This window comes from Schistocerca americana, chromosome 4, assembly GCF_021461395.2.
Source record: "Schistocerca americana isolate TAMUIC-IGC-003095 chromosome 4, iqSchAmer2.1, whole genome shotgun sequence".
Taxonomy (NCBI): Eukaryota; Metazoa; Arthropoda; class Insecta; order Orthoptera; family Acrididae; genus Schistocerca; species Schistocerca americana.
Window position 1 is genome coordinate 768568083 of NC_060122.1, and position 18975 is coordinate 768587057.

Consider the following 18975-nt stretch of genomic DNA (forward strand, 5'->3'; position numbering starts at 1 on the left):
TGCAGGTACAGAGATGGCACCTTTGTCACATATGTATGCCCTACTGCTGGTGCATCAAGTGATGACTGCACTCAACAAGATGAAAACACTCAGTAATTTAGAGCTTATCTTCAGCAGCAAAGAATCAAGTGCACAGAGTGTCCAGTTCGCTCACATAACCTGACAAACAGCAAATTCGACATGCTTCCAGTGACTTGTTTTGATACTTTACAGCAGTGGTACTTGAGGTGTGATCCTTGCAGCCCTGGCCCTCTACTAGACCTCAGAGAGGGCTCTGCCAAAATAACAACAACTTAAAGAACAAAGCACATCACATCATGTCTTGTTTTGTCAGACGTTGAGAAAAGCAAGTCTAACAAATATTATATCAATGATGGTTTTATCAAGTTATTTTTTCCTCTCAGTTTGTAGCCAAAAATGAGGCAAAAACATCATAATAATTCTACTACCAGAAACAAAAGAATTTAATTTGCACAAGTAGGTATGTGGTGACTACACATGCACATGGTGGCCATACTGATGCTTTCTCCCTCCATTTGTCACTGAAAACTGTCTTAACTACATTCCACAACCATCTCTCTCTCACCTGCATCCACCTCGAATCACCTCATAGGATTTCACCTCACTGCTGCCTATGCTCCACGCCCTGGGCTACATGAACCAATGCTGTGCAGCACAAAGCACAGTTCCTACTCAAGCTTTCAATTACTATGTATAGCCCAATTCAGCATAGTCAATCTGCACAGAGCTCTCTGACTGCAGTATATCTGATTCGTGTTTGTTATTTACTAGAGTTGTAAAATTCAATATCCTGTGGCAATACTGTTCTGTTTGTCAAATTGTAAAATCAAATTGTTGATTTTAAAAGATAGAATGGAATGTAGGCTTAAAGGTGTTGCAACAAGATATTGCACTGAAAGTTCACTGGTAGTTCACATGGGAGATGTAACACCAAAGATTCCTGATCAAGGCTTTGAGAGACAAGAAGGTCATTAAATGACTTCAAGCTTCATGGTTTCAAACAGTAAGACATCAAACAACTCACAAAAGGTGAAAAAGATAGTATGACGAATCTTACATCAATCTTTGATTAGTTGATTCTAACAGCTGACCTCTTTGCATGTTATGTAACAAGCTACTTTTGAATAGGTGCATGGTAACTGCTGAGCTCCAGTGGCCTTCAGAAACTATACATCCTGACTGCAAAGACAAGAATGAATAACTCTTCGTACGTTATTAAGAAGTCAAAAGCTATGAAGTATGTGAGCAAAACTGTGAATGAAAAAGGCACAGAGGCATCAAATTTGATCCAGCTATCACATTGCGCAAATGGGTAAAATAAACACTATTGCTGAGAATTTAATAAAACCATATGTGACAGACATAACACAATGTGCATTCGATGAAAAATCTGAAAAGCATATTTCTACAGTGCGACTCACAAACGATACTGTTTTGCATGAAATTAATGATCTTGCAGCCTTATTGTACTGCAGACAAACCACTTAATTTGACTAAGTCATAGCTATATTAAAAAAAAATGCATTGAGATGTATACAAGGATTGGGTCCAAGAGAAACCTGTAAGGAGCACTTCAGTATGTTAAACATAATGACCCTCCCAAGTCTCTATATGTATAATTGCTTAATATACATAGAAGGAAATATACAATAATTTACACAGAGAATGAATTTACATTTGCATAGCACTCGAAACAACTGCATTCTGATATACCATATTCTAGGCTGTCACTGACACACAACAGTCACAAAGACCTAAGTCTAAAGTTATATAATAAACTGCCACAATCAGTCAAAACCCTCACCTTCTTTAAACTTAAGGAGGTATTAGACACATGGCTTAAAAATAAAGCATACTACTCAATTAAAGAATATCTTGGAAGTAATTTGGAAGGAATGTATAAACAATGAAATAACTTAACTATCATTAACGAAATGTGTGAAACTGTATAATTAATTCTTGAACATAAACTGCATAATTATTATTGCTGAAATTGTCTGATTAGTAAGAAGTTTACGTATTTATATGTATTTATGTATATGTAAAATAATGATGTGAGTAAAATGTACAAATTACTAACTACTAAAAAGATGTATGTATATGTATGCATAATGTATAATGTAAAAATTAGTAACAACTATACTTTTATGAAATATGTAAAATGTATTTTGATGAAGCCAATTGCCTGGTAAACATGCTGAATGGCTAATAAATAAACATATGAAACATCTTGATTGGAATGATTATATTGATATTTGTAGATGGGGCCACAGCAATGACTGATAAAATAGTGGAAGTGGTATCATTGATATAAAGTAAGGCACCAAACTGTAGTTTGTATCCTGCATAGACAAGCACTTGAGATAAAGAAGATTCCCCCAAATCTAAAATCAGTTTTTGATGAAGCAGTAGAAATAATCAATTATGCTAAATCATGCACACATTTTTAAAAAATGGAACAATGACTATTGACATTAACAAATTAAAAGTAGAGTAAATTAGAATGTCATTGGTGTTTGTTGCAGGATTCTAGTGAGAGTAGTTTACGAGATACCATTTGAAAAATTTCCACACCGACACTTGTTTGTCATTCAACCCACACAGTTGCTGGTACAATGTTGTAATGTTTACTTACATTATGCTTATGTGTTCATTGACGCACTGTGACTTACTAGTCAGTCCTCTCTTGCATTAACCTCTCCATCTAGGAGTAGCACTTTGACCCTACGTCCTCAATTATTTGTTGAATATATTCCATCTCTAACTTCCCCTACAGTTTTTATCCTCTACAGCTACCTTTACTGCTGTGGAGGTTATTCCCAGATGTCTTAATACATGACCTATCATCCTGTCACTTCTTCTTATCAGTGTTTACCACACATTTCTTTCTTCACCAATTCTGAGGAGACCCTCCTCATTCCCTAGCTTATCACTCCACCTAACTTTCAACATTCTTCTGTAGTACCAAATCTAAAACACTTCAATTCTCTTCTATTCTGGTTTTCCTACAGACAAAGATTATCTACCATACAATGCTGTGCTCCAAATGTATATTCTCACAAATTTCCTCCTCAAATTTAGGCCTATGTTTAATACCAGGAGACTTTTCTTGGCCAGGATCACCTCTTTGCCTGAGCTAATCCAGTTTACTCTCAATCCATACTCTGTACTCATTAGACTGTTCATTCCATTTGACAGATCCTGTAATTTATCTACACTTTCACAGAGGATAACAATGTCATCAACAAATCTTATCACTGATATCCTTTCACCTTGAATTTTAATCACGCTCTTGAACCTTTCTATTATTTCTGCCTTTGGTTCTTCGATGTATAGACTGAGCAGTAGGGGTGAAAGACTACAACCCTGTGTTACACCATTTTTAATCCTAGCAATTCATTCTTGGTCTTTCTGTCTTATTTTTCACCTCCTGGTCCTTTTATATATTGCATATTACCTGTGTTTCTCTACAGCTTACTCCCGTTTTTCTTACAATTTTGAATATCTTGCACCATTCTACATTGTCAAACGCTTTTTCCAGGTCGACAAATCCTATAAATGTTATCTTGATTTTTCCTTCAGTCTTGCTCCCATTATCACCAGCAGCATCAGACCTGCCTTTCTGCTGCCATTACCTTTCCTGAAGACTAAATGGTCATTATCAAACACATCCTAATTTTCCTTTTCCATTCTCTGGCATATTGTTCCTGTCAGCACTTAGATTCGTGAGCTGTGGGAGGTGGGAGATGTTAGGGAAGGACACATGAGGTACGGAGGGGGTAGCAGGATAGTGTGAGACAGATCTTCGCCAGATGACTCAGCAGCTGCACAAGATGAAAGGCGTTTTAAGGGTAGAGCACATGAAGGATAGAGAGTGGGTGGAGGGAGGGAGGAAAGGAGAGGAAGGTGACGGTGAAAAGGGAGATAGGGAGGGGAGATAGGAAGGGAGACGGGTGGATAAAATGAGGAGAGGAGTTGGAAAAAGGGGGACAGGAGTTGGAAAAAGAGGAAGGGGGGAGGGGTGATGGAGAGGAAGAGTCGGGGGGGGGGGGAGGGGCATGGGGAGACTAAACTGCAAACTCCACCATCCAGTTCTGAACAGTAGTGGTGGGGGTTATAGGAGAAATGCCAAATAAAGGAAGGGAAGTGTGATTCTAATCTGAACCTATGGCCAAATTTTTTGTAAATATCAAGTGGAGACCCTCCATGCCCACACACAGTTCAAAAAGATCTAACATCACCTCTGCTGTGGTTAGTATCTAAAAAGAATCCAGATGTAACTGCAACAAAAACAGAACTTTAGTTTCGCCTGGGTTGTTAACCATTTGTAATTTTCAGAGAAGTATCACGAGTGGTGAATTCTGAGTAAAACCTTCAGTTCTCTGTTGCCATATTAAAATTTTCTTCCTTTGCCAAAATGCAGTGGAGTTTACAAAATGTCACCTCACTAAAATGTTGTGCTGCCGCAAGTGTGAGAGAATTGTGAAACAATGGTTTATTAGGTGGGAAACTGAGGAAAAGTACAGCACCTCAGAATCTCCTGCAATCACATGGCAGAAAATACTCACCAACTGTTGCTTTGAGTGTTATAAGCAACTGCTACATGGCAAGGAAAAGTAAAGTCAGTACCTCATGAAAATACACATCCTATGCACAAATATAAATGTGTTACATCTCCACTTGCGTTGTTCTAAAAATCACAACATTTCTCATTTCAGCAGTTATCACAAAACTATATTCTTCAACTGAAAAAGTCTGTAATTACTGAAATAAAATGGTAGATAATGAACTTTAGCATAATAACTACATGGCAAAATACTCTCCTCTTTGCATGCTATCATTTGCCAAAATCCCATTTTGGTATCTCAAACTGTTTATGAAATATGAGGAATGCTGTGAATATTTCACACTTGCTTTATCACTGGCACCTACAATCGCAAATGAATGTGCTACACAAGATCAATTTTCTCGAGATTAGTGACAGATAGAGTCCTTCACCCAAGTCTAAAGAAAAATTCAATATGTAAGCTAAATTTCCTATGCAGCAACATATTATTCAATATGCATCTAATGCAAAATCATAGCGACTCCTATTTTTCATTGCAAATTTTTTCAATTTTGCATCTTGTCATACTTAAATGCAAATATCACTATAACTATGACCATAAACAAAATGATGGGTACATTATCATGAAGCTGACATATGAGGCTATAAGTATTGTAAAAGTGTGTTTTTCTACCAAATAGTTTCTGTAAAATAATTTGAGAAAGATTGCAGAGTGTGTGCCTTGATTCTCTCACTGCAGCGCATCATGAATTGGCCTCCCCTTCCGAACAGATGAATGAACTCGCCCAGCACTTTGGACAAAAATTTGTCACTACACATCAGTCACTGTATCCTGTGCTGACTCTAATTACACACCACAGTCAAATCACACACTGAACAGTCACCCTTCCACAGTCCTTGGACCCTACCAGCTCACGCCATCTAGGTACTGATACAACAAGTTTCTCATTCAACACATTTACACATGTACAGACACTCTAAGCAAGACAGAAATATGTTATTGTCCCTCAACACTAATTATTAATCAAAGTCTGTATATGCAGTTTCTCAAAATTGCTTTTTCTTCAATATAGCAGCAGTTCACATGATGTATGTAAGTAATGAGTGCAACTGCTCCTCAACAGTGTCTTTAGAAGCAAGCAAGTTAATGTGATGTAGCAAAAGTGACATTATCATGCAACCTCTACACTAACCTTGCACAAGAAGCTGTACCAGCTGCTTGTCACTGCCGTATTGGTTGCTGGCTTGACAAAAGTATGCTCCGCTGTCACTAGCTTCAGCTGCTGCTATTTGTAGTTCTGCTGTCACCCCATCAGGAGTTGGGTCTTGTTTCACTGATACCCTGTGGGGATGACACTAAGTTAGGAAGGTGTAAGTAATGATGGTTGTGTGCAATGTAAGAGATCAAGCATTTACAATAACAAAACTTTATTCAAACATCTAGTACTTTTTTGCATATACCCAGAAGCAGAAAACATTTAAGTTTTGAGATATAGTACACAGTCATTTCTCTGTATGCATCTTACATATTTCTTGGGATGAGTTTGATTTGCAAAGCATTTTTCTCTATGTTCATTTATCACAAACATGTACATAAGCACAGATTCAAGGGGTAGGAGGAATCTATGGGTATTATTACCTCCCCCTTCTCACCTCTGGCAAAAATAGTATTGTCAAACAATAGAAAATCCAGGACAGAATGTAACAATATTATGAGAAGCAAAGTTGCTACTCACCATACAGTGGAGATGCTGAGTCACAGATAGACACAACAAAAAGACTTTCACAATTAAAGCTTTCAGTCACTGGCCTTTGTCAACAACACAAACACACACACACAATGAGTTGTGTGTGTGGGGGGCGGAGCACGCGCACTCGTGTGTGTGTGTGTGTGTGTGTGTGTGTGTGTGTGTGTGTGTGTGTGTGTGTCTACTGTTGACAAAGGCCAATGGCTGAAGCTTTAATTGTGAAAGTCTTTTTGTTGTGCTGTAGCTGATATGTTTATGTTTTTACATATATCAGAATCCAGATTTCTCTTGGAGAATAAATTAGCATAAAAATTAATGGTCTCAAAAATGGGAAAAATTAGAGAAACTACAGGCTATAGTTAATACAGAAAAGGCTACTTTTACACTCCTTTTGTGAGGATCTACCTGTTTACATGTGCTTGCAGCCTAATTGCAAGAAGATAACATTCCTGACAGGTTGACTGTACCTTCAGCCAACAACAAATCTGTCATGAGTCAACAGATAGAACAGCAAACTACAGGAAGTTGAGGGAGGAGACAGAAAGAAAAGAATGGGTGACTTCCTGCTCAAATGAGAAAACGACTTAAAGAAACAACATTCCCATCATTTAGACACTTGCATAGCTGCAGTGTGGAGACCTGTGTTCATAATCGTAGAAGCAACCAGTAGGAGGGGGAGGAGTGGGGAAAGGGGGAGGGAGGAGGGGAGGGGAGGGAGAGAAAGAGAGAGAGAGAGAGAGAGAGAGAGAGAGAGAGAGAAGGAATTCAGAGATCAAATTGCTGAAAAAGTAAGTATTAAATAAGTATTACATTATTATTATTATTATTATTATTATGCATGGAATTACAATTCTTGACAAGTGTATAAAAAGGACAACACAGCTTGTGATTTGTGGCAATGTGTGTGGAGTGTAATGAAAGGGCTCCACTTACCTCTCTAATAACTGGGCAAAGAAAGGGCTCCACTTACCTCTCTAATAACTGGGCAAAGAATCAGTCAGGCAAGAAGTTGAGAACATACGGAGGCATCACTAGCATCTAGTATCATGAGATTGTAGATAATTTAATTAAAAATAAGACCCATACTCTATATCGTTATCTACCTATAATGAGCATTATGCTTTCTATGAACAGCTAGGACACTTTCCAAATACTGAAGTTGAAGACATAGAAAGAATGAGAAGAAAAATAAGGACACATTACTGACACACTCTGTATTTAAATAACCACCACTTATCTCTCATGTACTACCACGGCAATGACATTAAGCACTTTATCTACAAACAACTTAAGTATTTCTGCATTTTGTTTCTCACTATTCCAAAAACAACATTAGCAGGGCAATGAAACCTGTGGTCCATTGGACAGGGTGTTCCAAAACGATTTCAACTTGGATCATGTACATTTTGGAAATGGGGATACACAGAAAGGTGTGGTTTGTGGCATAGTGTGGAAGACCAAATCTGATACACAGATCAAGCAGAATGTCCAGACACATTACATAAGCACACCACCATCACGTCTGTCAGACAGTGATGCAAAACGTTCAAGTAATCCTAAAGTGTTCTGAAGAGGGCAAAATCTAGATATCTGTGTACACGTGTCGCAGATATGGAATGAATGCAAAAGTGAGACATAAGCTTAACTGTTACTTTTGTATCATCTTTACATTTCATTCTACAGTCTAACAATATTCAGAGTTGTTGTTTTACTGATAAAAACCCTTTTCTTAGTTAGATGTGCTACACAGGGATGGTTTAACGTCATGCTGGGGCCTGTAGTACTAAAGGACTGTGGACGCTCTATTCTGCACTATCTTTTTCTTTCTTTTTTTTTAAAAAAAAAAGAAAAAAAAGAAAGAAAAATTTATTACTTTGTCATACATTACTTGAAATTAATGTCTAATAAAATCTTATTTTGGTGATTTAAGTAGTAACACATGACATGCACCTAGATTTTGACCATTATCTGATCAACATAACCAAAATTACTCAAGAAACAGAAACTATCAATCACCACCACTTCTTATTAGTTCTATTCACAAGGCACAGAAAAATTGTTATTTATGTAGGGCTCATAGTAAGCCAGTCATAAAAATGAATTAAAATTTAGATCACAACCTACTTCAGGCATGTATATGCAAAAATTGATGAGTGTGCTCTCTCTAATTTTAACTACGTGGAAATGCCAGGTAATGGCTCTTGCATCATTTTTTTGTCATCATTTGATTTAACTATCTATCTTTGCTGATGTGTTTTATTAGTAAAAATACCGAGTTGTAAATAGTGAATACCATGAACAAAATACAAAGAGGAAGCATGACTTTTGCGGTGATTGTGAAATCTGATGATGGTACAAAGAGATTTGCAGTACACTGGCAGAAAAGTTTATAATGTTCTCCCTTCAGAAGTAAATTTAGTAGATACACGTCCAAGCTTAAGGAGCCTCTGAGGCAGTTTTTTTCTGGCTAGTCTTTTTACAGTTTGGAAGTTTCTAAATCATAGTGAAAAGCCCTCCAAGGGCTGTAAAATTTATGTGTGATGCAATGTGAGATTGAACAACTATGTAGATACACTTTTGGTTTGGAAGTGTTTCTAACTCCTAGAAATATAATATCTAGATGTGATATATGCTCTAAGAATATTACCCTTTAACATATATGGTACTTTCCACTGGTCTCTTTCTTTTATGTTTCACTTGTTATGTCTACTGGATAGTATAATCTGTCAGTTTACCACTTATGTATAACTTTAATCCAATTTTACTTTTCCTCCTTTTGTAACATTATTACTGCTTACCTTATTGTGTCTTTCGAAGGGTCATATATGTCAAACTTAATTTAAAGAAATGATCTACCCTATATACTTGTGTGTTTATCACAGATGGGTCAATTATGTAAGAAACAGGTAAATACAGAAAGAACTTGCACTTGCGTGCTGTTTCAGGTGCTAGCTTGTGCAAACTGTCTTGAAATTTGGTTATCAATCATTGTGGTTAATGTTAAAAAGTAAACTGCATTGTATTTTACATTGATGATTGTAGATCTCTGGATAAAATATTTTGCAAGTACACTTAATTAACACATAATGAGCACAACCATCAGGCACTATAGCTTGTCACTCATGTGAGATTTAATATGTGAACTAGATGGTTAAGCAATAACACAGTGATTAACAAAGAAACTTAAGACTTTCTACTCATTAGTGTGTGTGAGAGTTTCATGGGTGGAACAATAATGATAAAATACCTACACAGATACATGAAAAAAGGTGTAAAGCCTACATCCAGTGGTCTAAGGTACCTTCACACCAAAAACCAACTCCAACAAACAAAATCATACAATTGTTGTAAGTTTGGCAACGGTTTCAAACTCTTGTAAACACACATTTGGCATTTTTATTTTTTGTTACATAAAAGCAACAGAAATGGATTCTGATTGTGAAGATGCATTAGCAATTTGAGCTATAATTCTTGGTGTAATTGTTTGTCAAGAAAATCAACCCAAAAAGAGATGCTTGCTGCCCAGAAAGTGTTTGACACAAAGTGAATCTTGTGGAGCTTATTGGAGGAGCTCTGTGTTGAAGATAGTCAAGGTTTCGAGGATTTTGTCAGAATGACATGTGGGCAGAGTGAATAACTCTTGAGCCTAGCAGCACCACATTTTCAATGGAAAGACAAATTTTTGAGTTGCACTGTCACCAACAGAACAACTTCTTGTACCCCTTTAATTTTTGGCAACAGGTGATAATTGTACAAATTTAACATACTCTCATCGAATATCACTGTCCAAGATTAGTGAAACTGTGCTAGAGAGTGCTGAGTTATAGTAAATGTGTGACGGATTTCGTAAAAGTAAGTAGTGTCATTTTACTTACTACACATTCTTAAAACATGTACACATTCACTTACTACATATTCAATTCCTTCCCAGTAACCCACTATATGGAGGCAAGAAACTGAAAGTTATTGTTAAGGTCTCTGACTTCCATAGTAGTTTCCAAATATCTCAACCTTTAAGCAAAATAGTATAGGTTGTCCAAAACATTTGAAATATATGCACTTACACTCAGATATAGTATATGTTGCCAGAATTTCCCTCTAAAAGGAAGCAATGAAAATTCCTTTTTAAGACCCAATATGAACATAATAAATGTTGCTGCCTTAAACTTAAAATAAAAACACTGATAAATTGAAATAAGTTTTGTTAAAAATATTGACTGATTTTGGCTCTAAGGGTTTTTTTTTTTTTGTTTTTTTTTTTTTTTTTTTTTTTTTTTTTTAAGAAAAGATGTCACTCTGTTTCCTCACTACACATTGTCGGTATTTGTGTGTTTTCTGCACCTGCAGCCTCATTTTCAGCTGCATAAAATAATGTCACTGTTTCTGCTGTAGCAGCAAGCATTTCTCTAGCGTTATTCATTACATCAGAATTTTTTTGTTTACTTTAATAAGCACTTTCTCATTCTTTGTTTCTCTCCCTTCAGCTGAAACCAGTCTGCCAGTGCAGAGTATTTGTCTGTAGTGTTTGACTGGTTTTTATTTTGTAATGATGAAGCAACTGACTTCATGCACATTACAACTTGCTCTGTAGCAGTGGTCCTCTTGCTCTTCTTTTCAAAATTGGGACCTCTAACAGATATTGAAAGCAATGGGGAACGTGCAGTTGATTGTGATATGGCCTCATTTAAGTTGGTAAAGCACAGAAATCTACAACAAGGTATTTAAAACTTTAAAATAATCCACCAGAATGTACAGGGCTTGAGCAAGAAATATGAACAGTTAGACGTGTTTGTAAATGAAACTATGCCTGATGGGTTTGGTATTAGTGAACACTGGTTATCTGATGCCAAATTAGAACTTTTTAAACCTCTAAACATGGTACTAGCTAATAAGTTTTGCAGAACTTCTATCAGAGGTAGGGGTGTGTCAATGTATGTAAAAAGCACATTTGATTTTAATTCTGTAAATGTCAGTAAATATTCATTAGAAGGAACAACTGAATTATGTGCAGCATGTATAAAGGTACCAAATGATGAAATTTATATTATATGTTTATATAGAGCGCGAGGTGGAACCTTCGAAGTTTTCTTAACAAAGTCCTGTGACATGATAGAGAATGTTTTTATATCACACCTGAACAAGTTAGTAATTATAGGAGATTTCAACATAAATGTATTAGCATATAAGTTACACACTAAACTATTTAAGAATACTCTGCTTGAATATAATGTAAGATACCTGATAAACACTGCAACCAGGGAGACTGAAACATGCCAGTCTGCAATAGATAACATAATCACTAGTATTCATTTTTACGATCTTACATATTCTGTTATTATAAGTGCTTTGTCAGACCACCATGTGGTAGAACTAAGTGTCCACATAAAGAAGGTTCCTACACACAGTGGCTATAGATATATTATGATGAATACAGACCAAAATATAACTCATTTGAATAATATGCTAAGGAATGTGGATCGGAAAAGTATTCTAACAACACATCATAGTTACGGCAAATTCTCAAGTTAACTATTCTACATTCTCAACCAAGCTTGCCCCGTCACATGCTGTAACCTGAAACTGGATATCAAGTTCAGTCACTGAGGCTAGAGAAAAAATAAGATGGTATGAGTATGCTATGTTAAATGACTTGAGCAATAAAAAATTAAAAGAAGAGTTCAAAAAGTATCAGAAATACTATGTATACCTCCTAATTTCAGAAAAACAGAAACATTTTGAAAGTGTCATTCAGAACTCAAATAATATCTCTAAAACATCATGGTCACTAGTAAACAGAGAAATAGGTAAATCTGGGAAATATACAACTGAAAATTCACTTGCTGATAAACGACACAATAGAAACTGATCAGAATAAGATAGCAGATCTATTTAACAATTACTTTGCTTCTGTTGGCTCCAGCGTAAACAATCAGCTTAAAAATCATAAATACAAATTCAGAGGAACACCAGTGTCAGGACGTATATTTTTGATGCCAACAAGTAAAGAAGAAATAATTAAAATGGTGAGTAGCTTAAAGAATTCCCATGCAGCAGGATGTCTTAGTCTGGGCACTCTTAAGAAATGTATACATAAAATTGCATCACCTTTATCAACAGTTATCAACTCTCATATGGAAGATGGTCTATTTCCAGATGAGTTGAAAATTGCCCGAGTTATGCCTATTTTTAAGAAAGGAAACAGAAATCTAGTAGCAAACTTTCGACCCATTTCTGTTCTTCCAATAATATCCAAAATCTTTGAGAAAGTAATATACATAAGAATCTGGAACTTCCTGGTATGCAAAAAAAGTGATTTCTAAGGCGCAGTATGGGTTTTTCAAGGGGTCAGCCACCATTACAGCAGCATCCAACTTAATCGAAGGTGTCACTCAAGCAATAGATAATAAAGAACATGTATGTGGCATCTTTCTAGACTTACAAAAAGCATTTAACTGTGTTGATACTACCATATTGCTGGACAAACTGTGGAACTATGGCATTCGAGGCACAGCCCATAATCTGATGAGGTCTTACTTGACAGAAATATGAAGCAGTTTGTGTCTATTAGCACTAAAGAGGGAGCATACAAATCAAACACCATTGACATAAATTTTAGTATTCCACAGGGGTCAATATTAGGACCACTTCTTTTTATTATATAAGTTAATGATATTCAGTCCATAACAAACCATGCAACAGCCATCTTATATGCAGATAATACCACGTTAATATGCCGCAATCCAAGCTATTCGCAGCTCAAAGTGGAATCCAATACTGCAGCAGGCTTAATTCTGCAGTATTTTAATGAAAGCAAACTAAAATTAAACACAAATAAATCTGTCTATACTGAATTTGATCTTGGGAGGCAAAAAACACCTGAAAACCAAATTTTAACGGGTGACGAATACATTAAAAAACAATACTCAACCAAATTTCTTGGCCTGACACTTGATTCAGAGTTAAACTGGTCTGATCATGTGAATGCTATTTGCAAAAGGCTATGTACTACCATATATGTCCTTAGAAAACTGACACCTTTTTGTAACATCACCAATCTGAGGCAAATATATTTTGCACTAGGCCTATTTGAATCCCATCTAAGCTATAGGGATCCAGCAGTAAAGGTAATATGAAAAAAGTACTTATCTTACAAAAGAAGGCACTTAGAATTATGGGAAAGAAATGTGCCAGGGAGTCCTGCAGAAATTTGTTTAAAGGATTTAAAATACTATCTGTTCATAACCTGTGTGTACTGAAGATAATCATTATGGCAGTACACAGTAACAAAACACTAAGTTTAATAAAGAAATACACGATCACAACACTAGAGGTAGAGAGAGGCCCCACATCATCTCTCATAGAACAACACTTTATGAGAAAAGCCCTCAATATACAGGCATAAAACTACTGAATTGCTTCCATCGTAATGTCTCCAAATTGCCCATTACAAAACTAAAAACGAAATTAAAATTATGGCTCCTAAACAAGCCTGTATATTCAGTACATGAGTTTCTAGATTTAGTTTACTCGTATGATGGAACGCCATCTATCTAAAAATATATGTAATCTCAGATATTAGACTGTGTCACAAACGGTAAATAGCCTATTTGAATCTCAGATCTGAATACTGTGTCACAAACTATAGATTCCTTAATCTAAGTATTGCAATAACAAATTGTTTTTATGTATAGTCCATATATGTAACATTGTTCTCTCAACTAAATTTAGAAAAAGTTGTGTAGATAAAAGTGCCAGGCAATAATATGTAGGCCTAACTCTAGTAAGTAAGGCCCTGACTTATCCAGAAGACTGGAACAAAAAAAACCTTTTTTCGTAATCAGTTGATGTTGGATCAAAATAAAATAAATAAATAAATGATGGGTGATAGCACTGCAGGTGCAAAGATGTTTGTTGTGACAGCTGGAATTTCTTCATGAAAGATTGTACATTGGAATTCAGTTGCATTGATTAATACTTCATCTGATCCATCATTGCTATCATCACTACCCTCTTCAGAGGTGGCTAAGTGGTGCACATTAGATGTTTATGATGAATTCTGAAATACGCAAAATGTAAACTTTAAAACACTGCCCCCCCCCCCCCAAAGCTACTTACTAAAACATCGATTAATTTTTGACAGTATTTTTTCTTACTTTTTTAGGAACCACCTAAAAAAGCAGAACGGGAAGAAGTATCAAATGGATTTGAAACAATGTGGCACTTGCCACATTGTATTGGTGCAATAGATGGCCGACAAAATCATATGGTGGTGTGTGATTCTTCAGCCGCTCCAAGATGGGTGAGCGATTTTCTAAGGGAAAGACTGCTCATCCCACACCAAGATCACTTCCTGGAAGAAACGAGGATGTGCCATTTCTTATGGTGGGAGATAATACTGTTTCAAATCAAGTTCTCACTTTTACTTTTTAAAACACTTTATTTAAAATATACACATGTTGACTTTATTAAAATAGGCGCACGAAGACTGACTAATGCGCCTCAACACACACACATATATACACAAACATCTGTCACCACAATCGATATTTCTCGAACATACTCGATATCCGATATAAATGTATTACAATTCCAACACGCCTCCTTACATTTATATCGCGATGTTTAACATATTCCTAATTTTAATGAATTTTTCTTTACATAACGACTTTGTGAATATATCTGCAACATTTTCATTCGAATCTACTTTAACAATATCAATGAGTCCCTGTAAATAATACTCATGCACAAAATGGTAATGTACTTCTATATATTTTGAATTCTTTGTGAAATTACCAAACTTCGCTATATTTAATGCTCCTGAATTATCTTCATATATGACAATAGGTTTTTCAAATTTAACATTAAAAATGTCTAAAATATCATGTACAAGTTTCACCTCGCTAACAGCTTCAGACAATGCTACATATTCTGCAAAAGTTGAAGCCTTTGTGACACTCGCTTGTTTTCTTGACTTCCAAAATACAACATTACTAAATAATCTAATTACATAACCAGAAGTTGACTTTCTATCCACACTATCACCTGCCCAATCTGAATCCACAAAACAATCTAATATCTCAGCACCTTCATTCCTACAATAGTTTAATTTCAAATCTTTAGTTAAATATAAATATTTCAAAATTCTCAAAGCATATTTAAAATGAGTACTACTGTAACAACTTTGGAATCTGCTCAAGTAATTCACACTATAGCTAATATCTGGTCTAGTACCCGAACTTATGTACAAGAGTGCACCTATCAAGTTTCTATATCTAACGTCATTACAATCTTCATACGCTGGTTCTAACTTTAAATTTACTTCCATTGGAGTTTTGTACAAGATCGAATCTTCAATTTTATATTTCGCAGCTAACGAATCAATGTATTTTTCTTGACTCAAACTCATAACTCTTGTTTCATAATCATAATTAATATCGATGCCAAGATATCTTTTTACCTCACCTAAATCTTTCATATTAAATCGCTTTGACAATAAGTTCTTAATCTTAACAATTTTTTCTTTTCTCACACAGCAAATGAGCAAATCGTCGACAAAAATAATCAAATAAATCAAGACATCTCCATCTCTCAATACATAAAGACAATAATCATATTTACTCCTTTTAAAACCTAAACTTCTTAAAAACTCGTCAAGACAATTGTACCAAGCTCGTGAGCTTTCTCGCAAACCATACAATGCTTTATACAATTTACAGACTCTACCCGTACCATCATCATATCCTCTTGGCTGCTTTACATAAACTTCAGATAAAACTTTACAATTTAGAAACGCAGTCTCTACGTCCATTTGTTCTATAACCAAACCTTCTTGACAACAGTATGACAACAAAATCTTTAATGTTTGCATATTGGTTACTGGAGAATAAATATCCTCAACGATTTCTTTTTGTTGAAACCCCCTGACAACTAATCTTGCTTTGTAAACACCCTCTGATTTCTTTGTGAAAACCCACTTTACATCAATGGCTTCTTTATCAACTGGTTTATCTACTAATTCCCATGTTTTGTTTTTGTTCAAACAATCAATTTCCTTATTCATCGCTTTTTCCCAATAATTTGATTCGGCACTGTTAATCGCCTCCTCAAAGCTTTCCGGACTATTTGCACTGCAAAAGTTTACATAAATAAAATTGCTGTAAACATAATCATTTAATATTTTTGGTTTTCTTTCTCTAGATGATCTCCTCAACTCAAGTACTTTCTCTGATTCATGATTATCAGAAAGCTTTTCATTTTTCTCAATTTCCTTCTGTTTTTCTATTAGTTCAGTTTCATTTTCTATACTTTCGTGTTCAGAATCACTAGAATATTCACTTACTGAATCATAATCTTTAAACCCAATACATTTAACACCACTTTCAACAATGTCCACATGTCTAGCAACAACTATCTTATTATTTATTAGCACTCTGTAGCCTACTTCACAATAACCCATTAAAACCCCCAAATCGGCTTTCCTATCCCATTTCGACTTTCTCAGTTGCTCAGGTACTCTTACAAAAACTCTACTCCCATACAACTTCAAATGATTAACATTAGGTTTTTTTCCCAGTAATATCTCATAAGGAGTTTTCTTTTCAATGGTGTTAGCTAAAGTTCTGTTTTTGAGGTATGCTGCTGCACAAACCACTTCAGGCCAAAATCTCTTGTCTACTCGCGCTTCGGCTAGCAGACACCGTGACATGTCCATGATGGATCTGTTATACCTTTCAGCAGTACCATTAAGCTCATGCACATAAGGTGGACAAGCATTCAATACAATTCCTTTTTGTCTCACAAATTCATAGACATTTTCATTTAAATATTCCTTCCCATTGTCACATCTTATCTTTTTAACAGTTTTCCCAGTGAGATTCTCAACTTCATTAATATACTCTACAAAACATTTGTATACTTGATCTTTAGATTTTATGGTGTAAACACGAGCTGCCTTACTGTAATCATCAATGAAAGAAAGAAAATATCTTTCCCCATGCATTCCAGTAGTTGAGTGAGGCCCATTTAGATCTGTGTGAACAATTTCTAAGATTTCTTTTGCTTTGGTTCTATTATTTTTAAAAGGAACATTATGCATTTTGTTTTCGATACAGATTTTACATTTCATAAATTCTGATTCTAGTTCTGAAGGAACCCCATCTAACAATTGATGTTTACATAAAGTATTTAGATAATTGAAATTAACATGTCCCAAAATGCGGTGCCATTTTTCCTTTGCTGTCATATTATTGTCTTTACTCATAACATTAACATTAACTTCTCCTTTATTAATAGTACTACTCATTTTATACAACCGACCCTCTTTCCATGCAATCGCAATCAATCCATTAGCTTTATCAAAAATTTTTGCATTATTCCCTACCGATACAATTTTGTGATTATCTGTAATTTTAGCATAACTGATCAAGTTTTTGTCTATGTCTTTTACAAAGAAAACATTTCGCATATTAATTGGAACCATTTGATCATAGACAGGAAAATTACTAATTACATTACCAACTTTAGTAGCTTGCAAAATTTTTCCATCAGCAATTTTTACATTTATAGGTTGTTTTAAAGTTATACTCTTAGAAAAATATTCCTCATTATTAATAACATGATCAGTACAGCCACTGTCTAATAACCAATTGATTTGAATTTGATTGTTATTACTTGACTCTACTGTTCTATTTTGACCTATCATAGAATTAACCTCTGTTATAAAACTACTCATACCATGATCACTCTGATGGTAACCTTGCTTGCTGTGATGCCGACCGCTGCTAAAACCATGCTGCTCTCCTCGACCACGTTGCCTGCTGCCATAACCTCCACGCTGCATGTTGCCGTAATATCCACGCTGTACATTGCTATAGCCTCCACGCTGCATATTTCCATTACCTCTGTCGCTGCTTTGAAAATGTACTCCACGATGCCATGTGCCTCTGTTACTTGTTCTTCCCTGGGTACAATCACGTTTGAAGTGACCTGCTTTGCTGCATCGATAACATACTTGCTCCTGATTTCTTGAATTCAATTTTCTTTCTGTGTGAAATGCATTTGATTTTACCTCTTCATTTCCAGTTTTTGCATTCAATAATTGAATCTTACTTTTAACGTATTCAACTGTCTGGTCCTCTTCCTTCAAGACGTCCACTAAGTCCCCAATATAGCTCATTGACTCTGGTAACGTTCGCAGCATATAATTTAACTTCTCCTTTTCCGTTACTTTGGCGCCTGCAGATTTCAGCTCATTTACAGTTTTTTCAAATGCACTGAAAAATGTCCCCGTATCACTGTAATCACTTAACCTCAATTTGTCCAACTTGTTTCTGCATAATATTTGAAGGGCTGTAGACTCTTTCGAATATAATTCATCAAATTTCTTCATGATCTCGAAAGCACTTTCTCTGTCACTCACGAATTCTAGTTGCTTATTTGTGATTGCACCATAAATATAGTTGATAGCCTTCAAGTCCTCTTCATCCCACGTTTCGTTGTCTGAACTCACTTTTGCCCTCGTAGTCACTGTATAGCATTTCTTCATTTTTAGGTACATGATTATCCGCTGCTTCCAGTTCCCATAGTCTTCGCCATCAAATACAGGAATAGTTATATCAGCCATGTCGAACTTTCTGAATA

General features: G+C 35.6%; 1 protein-coding gene across 1 annotated transcript in view; it reads right to left on the reverse strand.

The window, feature by feature from the left end:
• LOC124613789 (Down syndrome cell adhesion molecule-like protein Dscam2) overlaps window positions 1-18975 on the reverse strand; it is a 273808-nt gene that overhangs the window by 156849 nt on the left and 97984 nt on the right. Inside the window, exon 10 of the mRNA XM_047142510.1 lies at window positions 5782-5930. Coding sequence (XP_046998466.1) covers window positions 5782-5930 — 149 coding nt within the window. The remainder of the gene's footprint in view (window positions 1-5781; window positions 5931-18975) is intronic.